The sequence below is a fragment of the Danio aesculapii genome, chromosome 17 (assembly GCF_903798145.1).
Source record: "Danio aesculapii chromosome 17, fDanAes4.1, whole genome shotgun sequence".
Taxonomy (NCBI): domain Eukaryota; kingdom Metazoa; phylum Chordata; class Actinopteri; order Cypriniformes; family Danionidae; genus Danio; species Danio aesculapii.
This window is the reverse complement of record NC_079451.1, coordinates 29,164,140-29,183,218: the sequence shown is the minus strand read 5'-3', so window position 1 is coordinate 29,183,218 and position 19,079 is coordinate 29,164,140. Positions and strand designations below refer to the sequence as shown.

Here is a 19,079-nt window from a genome sequence, read left to right as displayed (position 1 = left end):
CATGAAGACACAAAAAGAATCTTTACAGTGACGTTATAGAAGAAGCCTTTTTGGTTTCCCAAATAATCTTTTAATAAAGAGTTCTTCAATGAACTATTTTGGTTTTAGATGATATGAAGAACATTTTATTTATCCCTAGGTTTCATACATCTGTCATATTAATTTTTGCTTTCTCACAGCTTTAGATTTTTAGACACAGAAATTAAGAAATCACTTAAAAATAGGAAAAGACACAATTGGCAATAAACAGATTTTTAAAATAATTTTCCCTTAAGTTTCGTCCAACTAGTGTTCTAATTTCTGCAATTTCAAGGTGTATCATGTCCATTCACAGAGACAACTTCTTATCAGTAATTAGAGATACAGGGGAATATCTTTTTGTGCCAATATGTCATTTTGAATAAGGCTAAATGGCTTAAATACACTGGGTGGATGAAAGTAAAAAAAGACTGTGCCATCATTTTTTTGTTTGTTTGTTTTTTGTAAAATATGGTAAGTCCCTTTAATTACACAGCAATGACTTACAATACTTGACTCTGACTAGTCAATCAAGAAATTCCAAGTTTATTCCCATAATCATATAACAGGCTCATCTGGGTAGGCTTCTTTGAATAATCTTGATATTACAGCTCAGATCAATGTTTTTTACCTGATAGTTTGGTTTTATGGAAAGTTACTATGTAATATGTGGGATAATCTACATCTTGGCTGCTGTTTTCACAGGATAAAGCACTTCAGTCTTACATTAGGATTTATTATGCACGAATAACCACAAAGATGCACATTATGCTTTATAACTATATTATATATAGAGAAAAAAAAGTTGCATATAAGTTGTCACAGACACAGCTGATCTTCAGATGTCACTGTCAAAATTAGATTAGAATAGATTCTGTTTTATTTTCATTACACTTGTACAAGTACAAGGCAATGAAATGCAGTTTAGGTCTAAACAGGCGTACAATGGCAGCAAGTGATATAAATAATATGAAATGTATAGAGTTACCTTATTTATGGCTTGTTTCTGTTATTACATTGTACAGAAATTAAAATACAAAATAAATCATAAATTGAGAAGTCATATTTTATTTTGCTTTCACAATACACAAACAATTACCAGCTTCTCAATAAAGGTACAAAAGGGTTTTAACAGTGATGACATAAAGAAGTTTTTTGATTCCCCACATAACATTTTATACTGTAAAAAATGCCACACAATTCCACAAAATTCCTTAATGTTGTCCCGACACAAATCTTTTAAGTTAACTTCATCATTTTTACTAATTTATGAAGATTGAACATAAAACAATTAAGCTCTCCACCCAAAATAAACAAGTAGTTTGAACAAGCAGCATAAATCATTTTTTGAATTTAGTGAGAAGCTCTTTGAAACTTTTTTGTTTTGGATGTGTGAGGAACAATTTATTCATCTAAAGAATTCAAATTCAGTCTTTGTATTTGCAGATTTACACTTAAATTACAACTGTAGAGACATTATGTTTAGACATTGGTTTGCAGCTTTTACTCCTCTTTGAGAACATTCTTCAGAAATCTTTCAATCTCCCCACATCGAGAGTTATTGCCATTCTGCACTGTTTTTTGAAGAATCATAATGCTTTTGTCTTTGTAATATGAATTGTTTTGGATTTCTGCTGCTTTCATGTGGAAGTTGATTGATTTGTCTCTAAACTGTCTAGTATGATGTAAATAACAGGCGTAACTATAGTACAACAACTGTTTGGTGTGAGGAGGGAGAGTATTGTCCTCTGACAGGAGCTGCTGGTAAATCTCCTCTGCTTTTTTGGTGTTGTGTGCGTAACAGTACAGTGATGCGAGGTCTAACCTTCCTTTCACGCAATCTGGGTAATGTACGACAACCTCTTCATATAGCTCAATGGATTTCTGAACCCAAATCTGCCTTTCCATGCTGTCCTCCTTCATGGAGAACACTTTCCATTTATATAAATTTGCAAGAATTCTCAAAAGTGTCGAAGAACTGGGAAATATTTCCTGAAACCTCTGTACCACTTCAATTGCTCTCCCATAAGAAATACCCTTAAAATATTCAATAATGAGAGGCAGACCAACCAAGTTAGCAGTGCTAATGAATTTCTCCAGCAAACTCTGAATCTCCTCATCAACATTTTCTCCCTGAACCTCAGACTTTTTTAAGACATAGAGAGATTGAAGGAACAGATCATTTGGGTCCATCTCTGCTGCCTTTTTCACCTTCTCTAGAATCTCAGCCTTCAGCTCTGGAGTGAGTTCAGTATAAATAAAGGCCCTATTCATGGCTGCGGCAAGACCTTTGTGCCATTCCTTCCTTTCAGGTTCAGCTTCTAAAGCCATCTTAAAGTTATCAATGGCCTGGCGCTTCTTGGACATGTTAAACTTCGCCAGCGCCCAGCCCTTTTCTCCACTCACTTCAGGGTGTAAAGGGCATCCAGGTGGAGCAGGATGAATTCTCTGAAGATCCTCCAGCTCTTCTAGGTATCCTCTGCTCTTCTCCAGCTCTCCCAAATGGAAGTGGACCCAAGCAAGGTTAGCTTTGTTGACCTGCAGCCGGACTGCAGTCTCTTCTGTTCCCTGCTCCTGGATCACACTTTTTGCTTTCTGTAGGGACTCCAGCGCCTCTCTGCCTGAGCCAAGACTCTTTTGGATGAAGCCCAGCAGGTTGTAAAAGTGGACTGGAAAAGTGATTTTTTGCAGGTCAGCATGGTCCATTTTTCTCTTTATCCCCTGGAGCTCATTTTGATGTTGCCCCAGATCCCAGGTGAAGTGGCATTCCAACTTCTCAAGCTTGCCTTTCAGTAAAGAACTGAAGTTGCAGAGAAAGGACAATTTAGGCAGGTAATGGCAATTAAATCAACACCAGACATGTAAATAAAAGGGAGACAAAGGGTTGTTTTTAACAGTAAATATAAATTATTTTTAAAAAGGATAATAATTATAGTAATAATAATAATAATATAATGAATAATAACTTTATTTGTGTAATGCTACAATATAGATTTTTTATATAGAATATAGAAGTGTAACAAATTGCTATATTTGCCAGAGAAACATCAGTTTCAACAATTTGTGTTGATATCAAGCCTAAAAGCAGCTATGGCATCATGAAGGGTATTGAAATGCTTATAATGGTTCTATAATTAAGATATGAGTGCAAAAAAACACCCCTAAATAGTTGCTGATCATCTATTCAGCTCAAAAGAAAAACAGGGTTGCTCAACCCTGTTCCTGGAGATCTACCTTACTGAGTTCAGCTTCAACCCTGATCAAACACACCTGAACCAATTCATTAGGACCTGAACAGCACTTGATAATTACAGGCAGGTGTGTTTGATATGGGTAGCAACTGAAATCTGCTAGAAGGTAGATCTCCAGGAACGGGGCTGAGCACCCCTGAAGTAGAGCATGAGTAAACGATGACTGAACTTTCATTTCTTTTTTCTTTTTTTGGTGAACAGCCTCTTACAGCTTATTAAAATTTGAATATGGTACTGTTAAAGAAAATAAAAGGAGGCACGCATATAAGCAACTTTGTCATACATTTTTATAAATTACAGAATAAAAAAACTCACAAGGCTTATATGAATTAATTTTCAACACTTACTCCATCACGGTGAACAGCAGTGGTCTGGTTTGTAGATGTGTTTTCTCTAGCAGTGGCGATCTACACTGTTGGAGCTCATGTCTGTATTTATATTGGAGAAAGGAATGTTATCTCTATAAAACATGAGCTCACCATCCTCCTTGTAAGTTTCTGTTCTTCACAAGGTGGTGTTTTTGTGTAAATCAACAAGAGTCCAAAGAGCATTACAGGAATACTATACGCAATATGAACCAGGAAAATCCTATTTATGACATACACTGTTAGCATTACAGGGCAGGCTGGTGATGATCTAGATCAGTGCTTCCCAACCCTGTTCCTGAAGGCACACCAACAGTACACATTTTCAACCTCTCCCTAATCAAACACACCTGAATCAACTTATCATAACATTAGAGACTCCAACACCTGAAGTTAATGGGTCAGAAAAGGGAGACATCCAAAATATGTACTGGTGGTGTGCCTCCAGGAACAGGGTTGGGAAACACTGATCTAGATAAATGCCATTAAGGTGAATATAACCTTAGCAGAAATCTGAATTAACGCTGATATAATATCATTTTGCTCTAGGCCTATGCAAGACTAGATTAGGTGAATTCTGACGGAAAATAGTGGAATGTAAAGCCTTGACCACATTTCTTTTATGCAATAGATTTTATCTTGTATCTTATCTAATATATTTTATCTTACAGTTACGTAAAGTTTTTTTATGATTTCAAGTGAATTTCCCGTGCACTTTCCGATATCTTTGTAAACACCTACAGGATTACAGTTTTAATGCTTACTCAGTGAATCGGCATTCGGCAGTGACATTTCAATAACACTGATCAGAATTAAACTCAACATTTGTATTCAACTGAACTGAATCAGTTTTAATTTGACTAGAACTACACCAGCATTATACCAGCACTCTCATCACTCGATTGAATGTGTGTAATCAGTGGTTATCAGCTGATATATATAGGCCAGTAGAGGCCGTCTGCGCTTACTGGTAGGCTCAGAAGGCTGTTATCATCCATCCACATGGTTAATCAGCTATAGATCACATTCGGCTGTAGCCGGAAATTAACAAGAATTATTTACATTGTTTATTAAATTTCCCATTAATTGTATTTTATTAACGTCTACACCAACCCTGAACCCAACCGTCACAGTATTGTAAAGACAGATCTGGAGTCTTCTCTATTAGCATAGCTGATTAACCATGTGGATGGATGATAACAGCCTTCTGAGCCTTCCAGTAGGTGCAGAAGGTCCCTACTGGCCCATATCTATCAGCTGATAACCACTGACAACACCCATTTGCAGTTTTTTACAGACACTAGGACACATTTCTCAATACTTAAGCCACTTTTGCAAAACTCTTCACACATTGAGCGCAACTAAAGTCTATGTGGGCTAAACTGAGGATCAATTATCATTGTTTTGGCACAAAACGCATTCAATGACTACATCTCTCAAATTTTATGAATTCCTTTCTCACTCAAACACAACAACTGCCAAAAATCTTTGTACATACAGGACATTTTGCATGTGCTTACATACTGTTTTCAAAACTGTTAAACTTATGTTCAGAACAATAACATAATACAAAACTGAATAAAACAGCAACATTTAACAGTAACATTTTTTTAACATGTTTTTATTTGTTTTTTTTCTTTTTAGACATACGCAAAACAAAAATACAAACACAACATAAAATGCCTGACACAAAACATAACTGCATATACAAAATTATACATACGGCCAAAGCCATAAGCTATTATGTTACAAATATTACAATATGACAGGAAGAGTGAGAAGTTTGATGAAAACAGAATACACATGAATGAACGTCTATACAGACATTATGTCATTCCGAGTTTCAAAATGTCACATAATTCAAGGTTTATATTGTCCAGATATGGTGACCAAGTGCGAATAAATGTATCTGTTATGGAGTGGCTGAGACATGTTAAGTATTCCAGGGGCAACAACAGCAACATTTCATTGATATTTCAATTATAAAAATGCAGTTTAACCAGTCAGATTAGCATGATTATTGTATCTGTATCAGTGGATGGTGTGTACACAAAATTCTTGTATTTTGGAATTACTTGCAAATGCAAAAAAAAAATGAAAATAAATAAACAAAATAAAATATTGATGAATTCTGCATCATGTCTGATTCATTCCAGTAACATATATTGCAGTTATAAACAGAAATGTGTCCTTGTTTTACACAAGAAATCACTGTGTATACAATGCTACATGTTGTTAATGTGTTTGTCGGCTGTCACGCTTTGCTAGTGTTCTGGAAGAATGAGTTTATTTGAGACCTGAGTAAATGTTTTGGTAATTGTAGTGCATTTTGAATACGAGGTCTTACTGACTTGCTGGAATGTACCAAAATTTTATTTTATTTCATTTATTTTTTAATTGACTATGTTTATCTGCGTTGACACAATATACTTAGAAAAAAAACACTTTAGAAACAAAGATGAATTGAATATTCAGAATGTTTTCATGATTTTGGCAATTCACATTCCAAAAAATGTCATATAAAGTAGTCATATAAATATTTGATATTCAAATAAATTCATGCTGTATCTGATCAGCAACTTCACATTAATATGAATGTTTTTAACGTTATTACCATGCCATAACATATTATGAAACCCTCTGTAGAGAAAATTAAGAACTGAATTCATTAGAAAATTAAAGTTAACACACAAGTTTGCACACAAACCACAACAAAATAACGCTAAATATTATCAGTCATTGGCTGTAGCATCCTAGTCCAGACTTTAGAGGGCACTTTGTTGTATTAGGGTGTCTGCGGGGTCTTAAAAATAATAGTAATATATCCCTTTACACAATCTTCCATTTACACAAAAACTATTCACAGAAGAAAGTTTGAGTGGACATAATATTTATAATGAAACTTTAGGTTTTATAACAGAAATGCATTAGGTAGAATGGGATTTATAAATAAACTAATTTATTAATTTAATTAATTTGGACTAAAAGCAAACAAATATATATTTTTGAATATTCATGTAGTTTCCTTCTTAATAAATACACATTTAACACATTAAAATATGTGGTTAAGAAATAACAATATTTGCAAAAAAACTAAAATTATCAAAAATCTTTAGTGTTTAGCCCCATATGAGTCGAAAGTCTCATTTATAATGGTCTTAAAAAGTCTTAAATTTGGCTTGATGAAACTTGCAGAAACCATGTGTATGCTGTTTTGGTTTACAACTTCACTCCCCATGTTTTTTTGTTGCTATGATTTATATATTAGGTGTTTGTATTTGTGTACTTATATAATCGTTTTTCTTTGTTTGATTTTTCAGTGCTTCTGGATATGGTCACACATTTGTGATCAGAGTGAAAGTAGTGAAGGATGCAAGTGCGGGTTGATTGAACATATACTAACAATGCATGGTTCACTAAAAAACCTACAACCCTAACAAAAAACAAAACTCTGAAAATTCTTAAACAAGGAATATAGTAACTAAACCACAATGACACAACAAGACAAAAATAACATAATTCAACAAAAAGACAGAGCTTGAATAGACAGAACCAACTGAGAAGTCAAAATTGGAATCAAAAGGATGCAAATGTACAGATGCAGTGCCCTCTAGTACCCATCATGAGCATTGCAGCCTAGGATTATGACATATCTGGGTTTTTCTTTTTGCAATATTGATGAGAAATATATATTTTTATTTATGATAGTGTGAATTTTATGATGACATCTACCATCTAAGAATGACAGGTTAGATCCTTAATTAAAATTAAACTCCTTCAACTGTATGACCTACGACTGCTCAAAATCATTTCACGTTTTTGAAACCTACATATTTAGTCCTAAAAAAAACAAAACAACATAAATATGACTTTGAAAGCATAAACTACTATATTTTAGATTAAAAGTGGTCAAATTTAGATGCAGTGTGAGCCACAACATTCATGTTATTTAACTATATTCAAAAGATGCTAGAGGCCATGGTCTTTAGCCTCCTAGTTAGAGCAATTAACTCCCATACAAAGAATCGCGGCTTCGATCCCAGCTCAGAGCAGGTTGGGTGCAGTAGGACGGGTGGGTTACACGTGGGGGCTCGTCCGGGATGGGAGTAAGGTTTAAGAGGGTGAGTGTAACAGAGGCCAGCTAGTGAAATGCTGTGCAGGTAAACCTCACTCCTCTGACCTTTAATGATGCTCTAGCTACAGACACTGGAGGTCATGGTCTTTAGCCTCCTTGTTATAGCATACATAATCGCCGGTTCGATCCCAGCTCAGAGTGGTGGGTTACACTTTGGGGCTTGTCCGGGATAGGAGTGAGATTTGGGGGCATGAGTGTAATGGAGGCCAGCTAGTGAAGTGCTGTGTGTGCAGGTAAACCTCACTTCTCTGACGTCTAAAGGGGCTGTAGCTACAGACACTAGAGACCATGATCTTTAGCCTCCTTGTTAGAGCAACTGACTCCCATACACAGAATAGCCAGTTTGATCCCAGCTCAGAGCGGGTTGGGTGCAGTAGGATTGGTGGGTTACATAAGAAAAAGTTAATTTAACAAAAAAGTTTTGGATGTTAAACTGTGTGCTGCTGTTGGGGATGTTTTCACGCACTCTGGGCTGAGTCTTAATTTGGCCACAACTTTCTTAGTGTTTCAGCAAATGGAATGATTTTTGGTGACAAATCTTTTTTGGCACATATTTTGCAAAACAACTTTGAAAATGTTTAAAAACTTGACAATACTCTCTGGGCAAATTTACTACCCTTTCGTTATGTTAGTGGCTGTTTTCCACCCATTGACTTCTATTATAAAAACATTTTATGATTGCAAAACCATTACACCATATAATCATGCATGTTTGGTTTCTCTGTTAGAAACAGGTAAAATTTGTCATTTTCTATCAAACTATCATATCTTTCACAGTGTCTGAAGAGGTAAAGTGCTTCATTTTTAACACTGTGCTTCTGGACTGCAGTTTATGGCTGAGATGAAGCCTCGACAATGTTCCGGATTTGATCTGCGGTTGTTTTTTCCCCAATGTCCTGCAGAGTGGTGATGAGAGCTCTGTAGGCTTTATCTAATCCTTGTCTCTGGGACCAAGCCTCCAGAAGCCCAAAGGTCTGTTCCCTTGCGTCTTTTGGGTGGTTCACCTCCTGTTCCTCAATATCTTTTGTAGTCATGCCACTGCGGCGCGCAACACGTTTCATTGTTTTCCAGCATAGGACATCAGCAATTTTTGTGAGGTGAGGGTTTAAATCTACACAGAAAAAAGACAGATTATCCTGCTTTTATTTTCTTATTTACTAATGTAATATCTTAATTACTTTTTTATAATATTATAAAATGTATTATTTTATTTTACAAGAAATATGCAACTGTAATATTATTACTATTATTATTATTTACTAGTTTATTGGCCAACAAAAAGAGCTATTTATTATATATTATATTCAAGTCAAAACTAATTGTGAATGAATTTAATATTAATTCAGCAAATGCTATGACTTTTATGGTTGGATACACCTGATAATGTCAGCTTTCACATGATATGTCTTGATTTATTAGAGCATTAAAGATGTATTAACATATCTAATAGCTTTCAGAAGCATAAAAATAAACTTACCAATCTGGAGAAGTGCTTCCTAAAAAAAGAAAAATCAAAGCAATCCATCAGACACAAACAACTGACCATGCAGATCTGCGGTGACACCACAAAGGTGCGATGAATGCTCAGAATAAGAGGAATTACCTCAGGTTCTTCTTTATCTGTGCTCTGGTGGACCAAACAGCAAATCTTTTTTTTCCATATGAAAATCCCAGCTGCAACAGCTGTTAGGATGAGTGGCACCAAAACAATAGCAACAATGGTTCCTGAAGAAACTGTGAAAATATAAATTTATATAATCTAGTTTCAAATGAACAATAATCTACATATAACTGAAAGGTTATATTCTTTGGTAATATTTACCTTTGACTTTCTGCCTACAGGCTAAGCCAGAGTAATGCAAATGCTAATGACTCTGCCTTTGTCTTTGGGTGATGCTAACATGCTACAGAAACCCTTTTGTTGATTAACTTGTGTGGTCAGTAGCTGGGTCGGTTTCTAACACCTATATGCTGGTTATCATGCTGAATTCAATACTGAAGTTGCATGCTTTGTTTAGCCAGCTCCCCTCCTCCTAGGACATTATAGACAGGACATCTTTGTCTTAATTTAGACTTGTGATAAAACTCGCAGACTGCAGACCTCCAATAGGCTCTTGCAGACACATGGATTCTTGAAGACGCTGTATGACTGCAGGTGGTGGTTGGCCCCGCCTACTTGTAGCTTCTGTTTTTAGAAACCTATGGGTGACGTCACGGATACCACGTCCATATCTTTTACAGTCTATGGTGTGGGTGTACATGTGCAGATAAGATCTTGAATAAGAGGCATTTTAACACTGAGAAGAGTTGTAATGTAGCTCTTGGCTATGAACATACCACTTGAATCTTTGGCATCATCATGGCACACTGTGTTGCGGGTTTCTGTGCATGGTTCTTTTACACCATGTGCACACCTGTTGAGTTGCAAACAGACACAAGACGAACAAATTAGCTGTAAGTTCATCTATAAATACTTAATTATAACTGAAAATGCTAAAACATATATAAACTTGTCTTTTTTTTCACTTTTTTGCTATGAAGATCCTTGTGAGGATTACATTTGCGCTCATAACTGCTATGTATCGTAGTTCGTTTTTTTTTTACATAAAAATATATACTATAGTCGGCGCCAGTGATGTAGTGGTTAGCGCGTCGACACATGCACTCCAGTGCTCATGCGACCCGAGTTTGATTCCTGCCTCGTCGTCCTATACTGATCCTTCCCCTTTCTCTGCTCCCAACACTTTCCTGTCAATTCTCTCTACCTCCCTATCAAATAAAGGTGAAAACCCCGAGAAAAAAAAAAAAAAAAAAAAAAATTATATATATTATATATAAGCTGTGTCTCATTTCAGCGGCTGCGTCCTCTGTAGGATGCCTTCGAAGGGCGCTGCGTCAGTGCAGCGTGACGAAAACTGTCTCATTTTTAACAAATGGAAGGCTTCTTCTTATGCAGCCTTAAAATGTGCCGATCGTTTCTCAGGTAATGAAGGATTCAACCGGTGGATCCTTCGGGGCCTTGAACATCCCAAGATTCATTGCAACGGCAAGACATTTTTAAAAGAGAACTCCGGATTAAATGTATGAATTAGGTTTATTTTATTACTTGGATATCTAAACACATGTTTAAAAACAAAAAGAAAATGACGTGTCTTACTAAAGGATCTAAGAAAATATATTTCCAGCTTCTGTAAACCTCGCTTTGCCTTCAGATCGCTTAAAGTAAGTTTTAAAATCACTTTGAAAAAAGTTATTACAAATTGTATTACCGCTTATTCGTTTTTTTGATTGGTTTGCCGCAATTTTCACAAGTAATCGCTACATTTTCAAAACTCTTAACACAACAGATCATCAAAAGTGCACATTTTTCAAATATTTCATCATATTTTCAATTGTGTTAGTACAATACACAATCACAAAATATCATTTTCACTACACAAAATAAGTGCTTCATTTAACTAAATATTTCATTCACAGAAACTGCCTTCCATAAAGCTATCACTGTCAAACTTTTGATTTGGATATTTTATCATTCACTTTAATACATTTGTCTGTCATTTAATTCATCTGATCTTAATGCTTAAACAATGAATCGGTTATTATGTTCATAGATTTTCAACTTGTCTGACTGTTGTCTGATAATTTGTATTACAAATTGCTGCAAGAACTTGCAGTTAAGATATACCAATTACCAATATCACAATTATATACCATATACAGTAAGTAGAACTTGCAAAGTAAAATTATTATTATAAAACTATGACACATGAAAATTATACATATGATATACAAGTTCATATATGGATTTCACATATATAAAATATGTCATACATGCAACATATTTCAAATTATAGCAAAAATGGATGTTTGTACATACTGGAATTACACATATTAGAATTACAAATAGGCATGTATATGTATGTACACACACACATTCCTGTAAAGTGTGACAAACATGCAAAAAACTAAGAAATCAGTAAAGGGGGCAAACACGTTTTTACAAAAAAAACATATATGTTGCATATAATCCAAATATAATATTTGTAATATATGAAAATATATTGTATGTTCATTCATTCATTTTCTTTTCAGCCTAGTCCCTTTAATCCGGGGTTGCCACAGCGGAATGAACCACCAACTTATCCAGCACATGTTTTACGCAGCGGATGCCCTTCCAGCTGCAACCGATCCCTGGGAAACATCCACACACTCCTGCATTCACACACATACACTACGGACAATTTAGCCAACCCAATTCGTATCGCATGTGTTTGAACTGAGGGGGAAACCGGAGCACCCGGAGGAAATCCACGTGAACGCAAGGAGTGGAGTGGAGTGGAGTGCAAACTCCACACAGAAACGCCAACTGACCCAGCCGAGGCTCGAACCAGCGATCTACTTGCTGTGAGGCGACAGCACTACCTACTGCACCACTGCGTCGCCCTATATGGTATGTCATGAATGTAATTTGCATATCATGCATTATAACAGATTTCTATATGGCTTCTTTGATTAAATTTTTTGTGTTTTATAATTTTATTAGATTTTTTTGGTCAGTTTGTCTGTACATGTGTAACATGTGCTGTAATGGCTGTGTACAGTTTTACAGCGCAGTAATATTAATTCAGCAAAATAGTCATTTGAAATCTGTATCTTGTATTGTTTGCTACTAAATGAACTGATTGTTTAAAGTACTAAGTTGATAAAAGATCTTACTGTTTTGTTTAGGTGATTAAAGCAAATGTTCCTGCATATATCACAATGATCTTGTGTTCTAAAACAATAATTATGTGAATTGAAAATATGTGAAAATACAATGAAATCATGACATCAGATTTAAAAGAATGACTAGTGGCGTTACAAGTGTCATCTGTTTAAAGTTTTGTACTAAGAGATTTGAAAATGTGCACTACTTATGAGAATAGAACCAAACCAATTTTAAAAAACTTGTAACTGTAGGCTAGATCGTCTCATTTCAAAATGCTGGTTCAGCTTGTGTGGACTTCGAAGGACTCACCTTTGAAGTCTGCATCCTTCGGAGGATGCAGCCTCTCAAATGAGACACAGCTATACCTACAAAAAGTTCTAAACATTCCAGCGTTAATGACTTAATAAAAAGCGTTAATGAATTTATTTTCTTATATTTCTGAGTCTGACTTCTACATAGATTTTATTTGGTTTGCATGGCAGGAAAAGAATCTTCATTGTCAATTTTGACCTCCATTGTAATTTTGTATATTTTTTCTTTATTATTAGTGGGGGGATGGATGAATACATACGTTTCACAGGGGTAACAGACGTTGCAGTCTTTGTCCTTGTCACAGAAGTAACCCTCCTCACACCCACAGACTGTGTTTGAACTCTTGGAACATTTCTGAATCTCCTTCATTTTTGCTGATACAGAGAGAGAAATCAGTACATTTTAAAAATCTGTTCATACTTATTCTTATAAACCCATTTCTTATAAGCCCTATTACAGTTTTTTTTACAATCGTTTTGCCACAAATGATCAATATAACACACTTGAACATCAAATTGATCCCATTTCAAAATGTAACTCAAATATTACATTTGAAATAACCGTGTATTCTTTTTAATTACCACAATGTAACTATCAACTGATACATGCACTCAAAATGATAAGAAACTGTTGCATTACTCTTGATGCATGGAAACTGATGTACAATATTGCATATTTAGATGATGAAAGTTTCAAGATAGATCAAATGAAAGCAGTCACCACAGAAGATGGCCCAACCAGACTACATTATCTATAGATTTCATCCCTATTCCATATATATGGTTTCTATGTTCCATGTGCCACTTTTACAGACAATGTTTTCATACTTGACATTACTGTATGGAAGAAAGGCCAATCACAGCATCACAGCAGACCAGTGTCAGGCCTAGATTCGCATTGACAGAAGCTTCTTTCCAAGACTTTTGACTAATGAGAACCCCACTGTGATGTAAAGGGGAGAATCTGTGGCCAAATCCACAGGACCAGACTGATAAGAAACACATATCCGAAATAGAAATCTGATGTATATATCTGAAATCTGATAAATATATGCACATTATATATACGGCACACTAGTTCATATGGCTTTCATTTAAAATTGCAATTTTTTCAACAATTAGACTTACAAAATTGTACATATATGTTACGTAAGTATATTACCTATAATTTTTATAGGTGTCCATATATGGCTGTATATGAACAAATACACACACACACACATACAGAAATTTTTGGCCCTGTTTATTTTTTCCTTCAATTTCTGTTTAACGGAAAGAAGATTTTTTTTAACACATTTGTAAACAATAGTTTTAATAACTCATCTCTAATAACTGATTTATTTTATCTTTGCCATGATGACAGTAAATAATATTTGACTAGATATTTTTTACGACACTTTTTTACAGCTTAAAGTTACATTAAAAGGCTTAACTAGGTTAATTAGAAAAAGTAAATTTAAAAAGTTAGCTTAAAGGAGCTAATAATTTTGACCTTAAAATGGTTTTAAAAAATTAAAAACTGCTTTTATTCTAGCCAAAATAAAACAAATAAGACTTTCTCCAGAAGAAAAAAAATATTATCAGACATACTGTGAAAATTTTCTTGCTCTGTTAAACATCATTTAGGAAATATATTGAAAAAGGAAGAAAAAAAAATCAAAGGGGGCTAATAATTCTGTGTGTGCGTCCGTGCGCGTGTAAGCATGTAAACAATGATTTTTGCAATATTTTGACAAATATGACATCTTATATACAGTATGTGAAATCCAAATGTAATTTGCATATGTTGCCATATAACATATAGATCAGTGATTCCACTGTGTGAACTATTCCCTCTACACTTAGGTATAAACAATAATGAAACTTGTATCACATATTTTAAACAGTAATATTGAATGAATGATTGTTTATTGAAACGATGTGTATCTTGTTTATGAGTGATCTAAAGTTCCTGCAGTATCTGTATGATAAAGGGATTATGTGAACCATTGATCCTGCAAATGCGAGACTTCTCTAAAGAAATGAACGCAACATGCAGTGTTTTGAACACTGGAAAGCCTGCGTTAAAAGTAGTGACTGTTTAGAGTTTGGTGTCTAGAGTTTTGAAAAATGACATCAGGTTTCTGAAATTTGAAGCAAAACAATTGAAAAAACTGCATTATATGACCATACTTCAAGAAACATAATTCCAGCCCATCTCTGGTAATCGTTAGTGAACGTTTGACTATTCATTTCTTAATTAGTTAACTGGCTTCTGCCCAGCTGCTAAACATGCATATTTATTAAACAGCATTTGATGATTTCTTTATCATTTCTTTGCATTTTTTCTTGACAGGAGACCAAAAACGTTTGCAGCAAATCGATATTCAATAGACTACAGTAACAAGGCAAGGGCATTGAGGCTTACCGTTGGACTCGCAGATCTTACAAGGTCGACATTTGTCTTCATTGTTGTTGTTGTTTAAATAGTAGCCATCGTTACATAGCTCACATGTTGTTTCGCCCATGTTTGTGCAGTGGCTTGAAACCTTGAATCCTGTAATCCACAAACACATGCAGTTGTTTGCATATACTATGGGAACATCCTATTGCATTTTATTCATTTTGAATTTTAATTAAGTTAATAATACAATTGGGGCCGACATGGTGGCTTAGTGGTTAGCACTGTCTGGGTGCTCCAGATTCCCCCACAGTCCAAAGGTATAGGTGAATTGAATAAACTAAATTGGCCATAGTGTATGTGTGTAAATGAGTGTGTATGGATGTTTCCCAGTACTGGGTTGCAGCTGGAAGGGCATGCACTGTGTAAAACATTTCCTGGATAAGCTGTAGCGCCCCCTAGTGAATTAATGGACTAAGCCGAAGGAAAATGAATGAATGAATAACTGATTCTCTAAAATGGGTCTGATTGATCACTGAGCAGAAAAAAATTCTTTGTTTGCCCTTGACAGCATTAAACTCAATATCACTCCACAGTCAGCAGAACTAAAATTGTTTTGAAAAACTAAAATCAGAAACCTGTAGGAACGTAAAATGTTACACTGTGTCTAGATCTGAGTGGTCTTGAAGTAACATGGACAGTAATTACTATTTTAACTACTAGTAATTATTTCATGTCCATGTTTTTTATTTGGTACATCTTGCTGTGAGGCAACAGCACTACCCAATGTGCCAACGCACCACCCAGTGCCAATAATAATAATAATAATAATAATAATAATAATAATAATAATAATAATAATAATAATAATAATAATAACAATCTCTGAGGAAGATTGGGGTAGTTCTGAATGCATAATAAGTAATGCAGTATCTCACCTGAAGGACAGAGGCAACATGTTTTCCCCTCATGCTTGTAAGTTCCAAACTCACAGGAGGTGTTGCGTCTCAAGCGCCAGCCATAAGTCAAAACGGGCATCTGAAACATGGGAAATGGCATTTCACAGATGAAATGTTAATTTAAACGTGCACTTCTTTTATTTCAAGTATTTTCAAGCATGTTGGGTTAGGGACACAAGCATCAGTCCCAAACTTGAGGATGCAATAATAATAATAATAATAATAATAATAATAATAATAATAATAATAATAATAATAATAATAATAATAATAATAATAAATAAAAAATGACTAATAGGGAAGGGTTGTAATGTAACTGATTGCAGTATTGAACTGTATTTCATGAATGAAGAGGTCTCAATAGAGTACTGAATAAGCCAAATACAAATCTTTCTACTCTCAAAAACACACGCACACACCTACAAACAAACTTTGCTTTTTGTGTGTTCTTGGCCCAAGTTTATCTTTGTCTCTATTTTAAAACATACATTCTCTAACTGTGAATTTAAACAAACAAATAACACACTTTAACCCCTTCTGTGCATGACTGTATGGTAGGTAATGCCACATAGCAAATTATAATGTAGGCCTGTCACAATAATCAATATCGACTTATCGCTCAACACATGGACATGACCTCAATCATTTTTGCTGATGCAATATATATCGGCCATACATAAAAAACTATTCTAGCAACATTTTAGCTGATTGTGCAACATCTCTATCTCTATTAGAGGAGTCAGTGTCTGTAAGGTTAAAAAAACACTATAGTATTTACTATGAATTACTATAGTATATTTTCATGTGGCTTTCTCTCAAGTGAAAGGATATCGCAGCCCCTGTTACTTTTTTGATTCCAGTGCCTAATTATTAAACTGTTAAAATGACTATAATTAAACTAAACAGTCTTAAGAATAAAATAGGATGTGTTCTTTGGAAGAGTGTACTTGCATCATGATGATATTATACTGTCATTCTGGCATGATATAATGAGTGGCATAAGATGGTATTAAAATGACAATAATAATTTATAGCATTATATTGTAATGCAATATATCGTACAAAAAAAACAGGTATCGTGACAGGCCTATTATAATGTTTTTTATATTCAAAGTTGCGGCACGGTGGCGCAGAGGAAAGCACAATCGCCTCACAGCAAGAAGGTCGCTGGTTTGAGCCCTGGCTGGGTCAGTTGCCATTTTTGTGTGGAATTTGCATGTTCTGCACGTGTTCGCGTGGGTTTCCTCCGGGTGTTCGGGTTTTCCCCACAAGTCCAAAGACATGTGTTATAGGTGAATTGAATTAACTATATTGGCCATAGTGTATGTGTGTGAATGAATGTGTATGGATGTTTCCCAGTGATGGGTTGCAGCTGAAAGGGCATCGGCTGCGTAAAACATATGCTGAGTAAGTTGGCGTTTCTTTCCGCTGTGCCGACCCCTGATTAATAAAGAGACTAAGCCGAAAAGAAAATGAATAAATGAATGATTATTCAAAGTTAAATTTTCAATTAAAATAGCAACATGATCGAAAAGCAGCGAATACTTTACAGCCTGGAAAACCGATTGCTCCTCCCTTATCATTACAGTTCAGATATTATAACAATCTATTGATGAACACGAATTGTCTATTGACACCAATGCTATTTTTTTTAAAATTGCATTATAACACAATTACAATAAGGCAAAATTCGATCAACACCATTCATCGACATTTATAGAACAAAGCACAAATAATAATAAAATCAATAAAATAATAATACAAATAAATACACTTAAACCATAGAATTAACACACAAACATAACTAAAAGAAAGGAAAAAAAAAACATTTACACTACCAGGTCTTCTATTAATTAAATTTTTTTCAATAATCTAAACAGTCTACTTCCACATTTTGATTTTAGCAACTTTAAAGATTTACAGTATAATCGAATTTCCTTTTGGAAAGCTAAAAACAGTGGTTTTGTTTTAAGGCACTTGCATTTATGAATATAAAATGTCTCCTAAATTAGAATATTGTTCAAAAGAAATTGAATATTAACATCTTTCCTTAATAAACCAAAGAAAATATCATTTTTAGAAAATTGGGTGGACAGCTTGAGAGAAACCTTTACCCACTCGAATGAATCAGACCAAAGGGTTTTGCTATATAAACATTCAAAAAATAAATGTGCAGTCGTTTCAATGTCAACCTCACAGAATGTACAATTGTTGTGATCAAAATTAAATCTGTCTAGGAAACTCTGAAGATGAGTAAATATCATTGAACATTTTAAAATGTATATCTTTAGCTTTGGGAGGTACAACAACGCTGTGTTGAACGAACTACTGTTTGTGATGTTTTAGAAATCGAAAGCGAAACTACTACAGTAAATTGTTTACTACAGTAAATATTTCAATTTTACTTGATTACTATATTTCTAACTAACTTTCTTAATCAGTCGGCTTCTTATTTCGTTTTTATGTAACAGCTACAATCAGTACAAAGTTTATAGGAGTTAAGTTTATAGGAGACTACAAGTCCTCATGTTTCCAATTCAAAGTAGTTTTAGTCGACGGGGTGTTTCTCCTAAAACACACTGCATAAAGCAGAACAATACAGACTTTACTCACCACAAAGACGATAAAAACGCTGAATTTGCAAACAAACATCTCGAGGAGGTCACCTGGATTAGAAGCGAATTCTCGAACGTCTGATAAACTGTACAGTAAGTCATGTGTGAATGAGTTGAGTTTAAGGAAGTGATTCAGTGATTCAAGTTGAGTAAAGTTGATTCCTTTGAACAGAATCATCTTTATTATCCTAAGGAGCTTTATGACTGTGGTCCATTCGCCAAAATCGGACAGTTATGTTCGGAAACACTTTTAGTCGTATGGTTATTTTCGTTTGGGCCAGAGAGTGCATGATTTCTTAGCTGTGTAATATGAATCACTGAAATTGAACTGGTTCAC

The 19,079-nt window shown here is 34.7% G+C and overlaps 2 protein-coding genes across 2 annotated transcripts; both read right to left on the bottom strand.

Annotated features, from left to right (window-relative positions):
- Positions 1–1,060: 1,060 nt before the first annotated feature.
- LOC130244830 (interferon-induced protein with tetratricopeptide repeats 1-like) lies at positions 1,061–3,689 on the bottom strand. The gene is made up of 2 exons (XM_056477374.1): positions 3,617–3,689; positions 1,061–2,818 (listed from the first exon to the last, which is right to left on the bottom strand). Exons 1-2 carry the CDS (start codon positions 3,619–3,621, stop codon positions 1,522–1,524), a joined length of 1,302 nt encoding a protein of 433 aa, XP_056333349.1. The 5' UTR covers positions 3,622–3,689; the 3' UTR covers positions 1,061–1,521.
- Positions 3,690–5,282: 1,593 nt separating this feature from the next.
- fas (Fas cell surface death receptor) lies at positions 5,283–18,844 on the bottom strand. Its single transcript, XM_056477611.1, has 8 exons — positions 18,741–18,844; positions 16,107–16,206; positions 15,196–15,324; positions 13,049–13,163; positions 10,107–10,183; positions 9,373–9,503; positions 9,247–9,265; positions 5,283–8,880 (listed from the first exon to the last, which is right to left on the bottom strand). The coding sequence occupies exons 1-8, from the start codon at positions 18,777–18,779 to the stop codon at positions 8,600–8,602; spliced, it is 891 nt and encodes a 296-aa protein (XP_056333586.1). The 5' UTR covers positions 18,780–18,844; the 3' UTR covers positions 5,283–8,599.
- Positions 18,845–19,079: the final 235 nt, after the last annotated feature.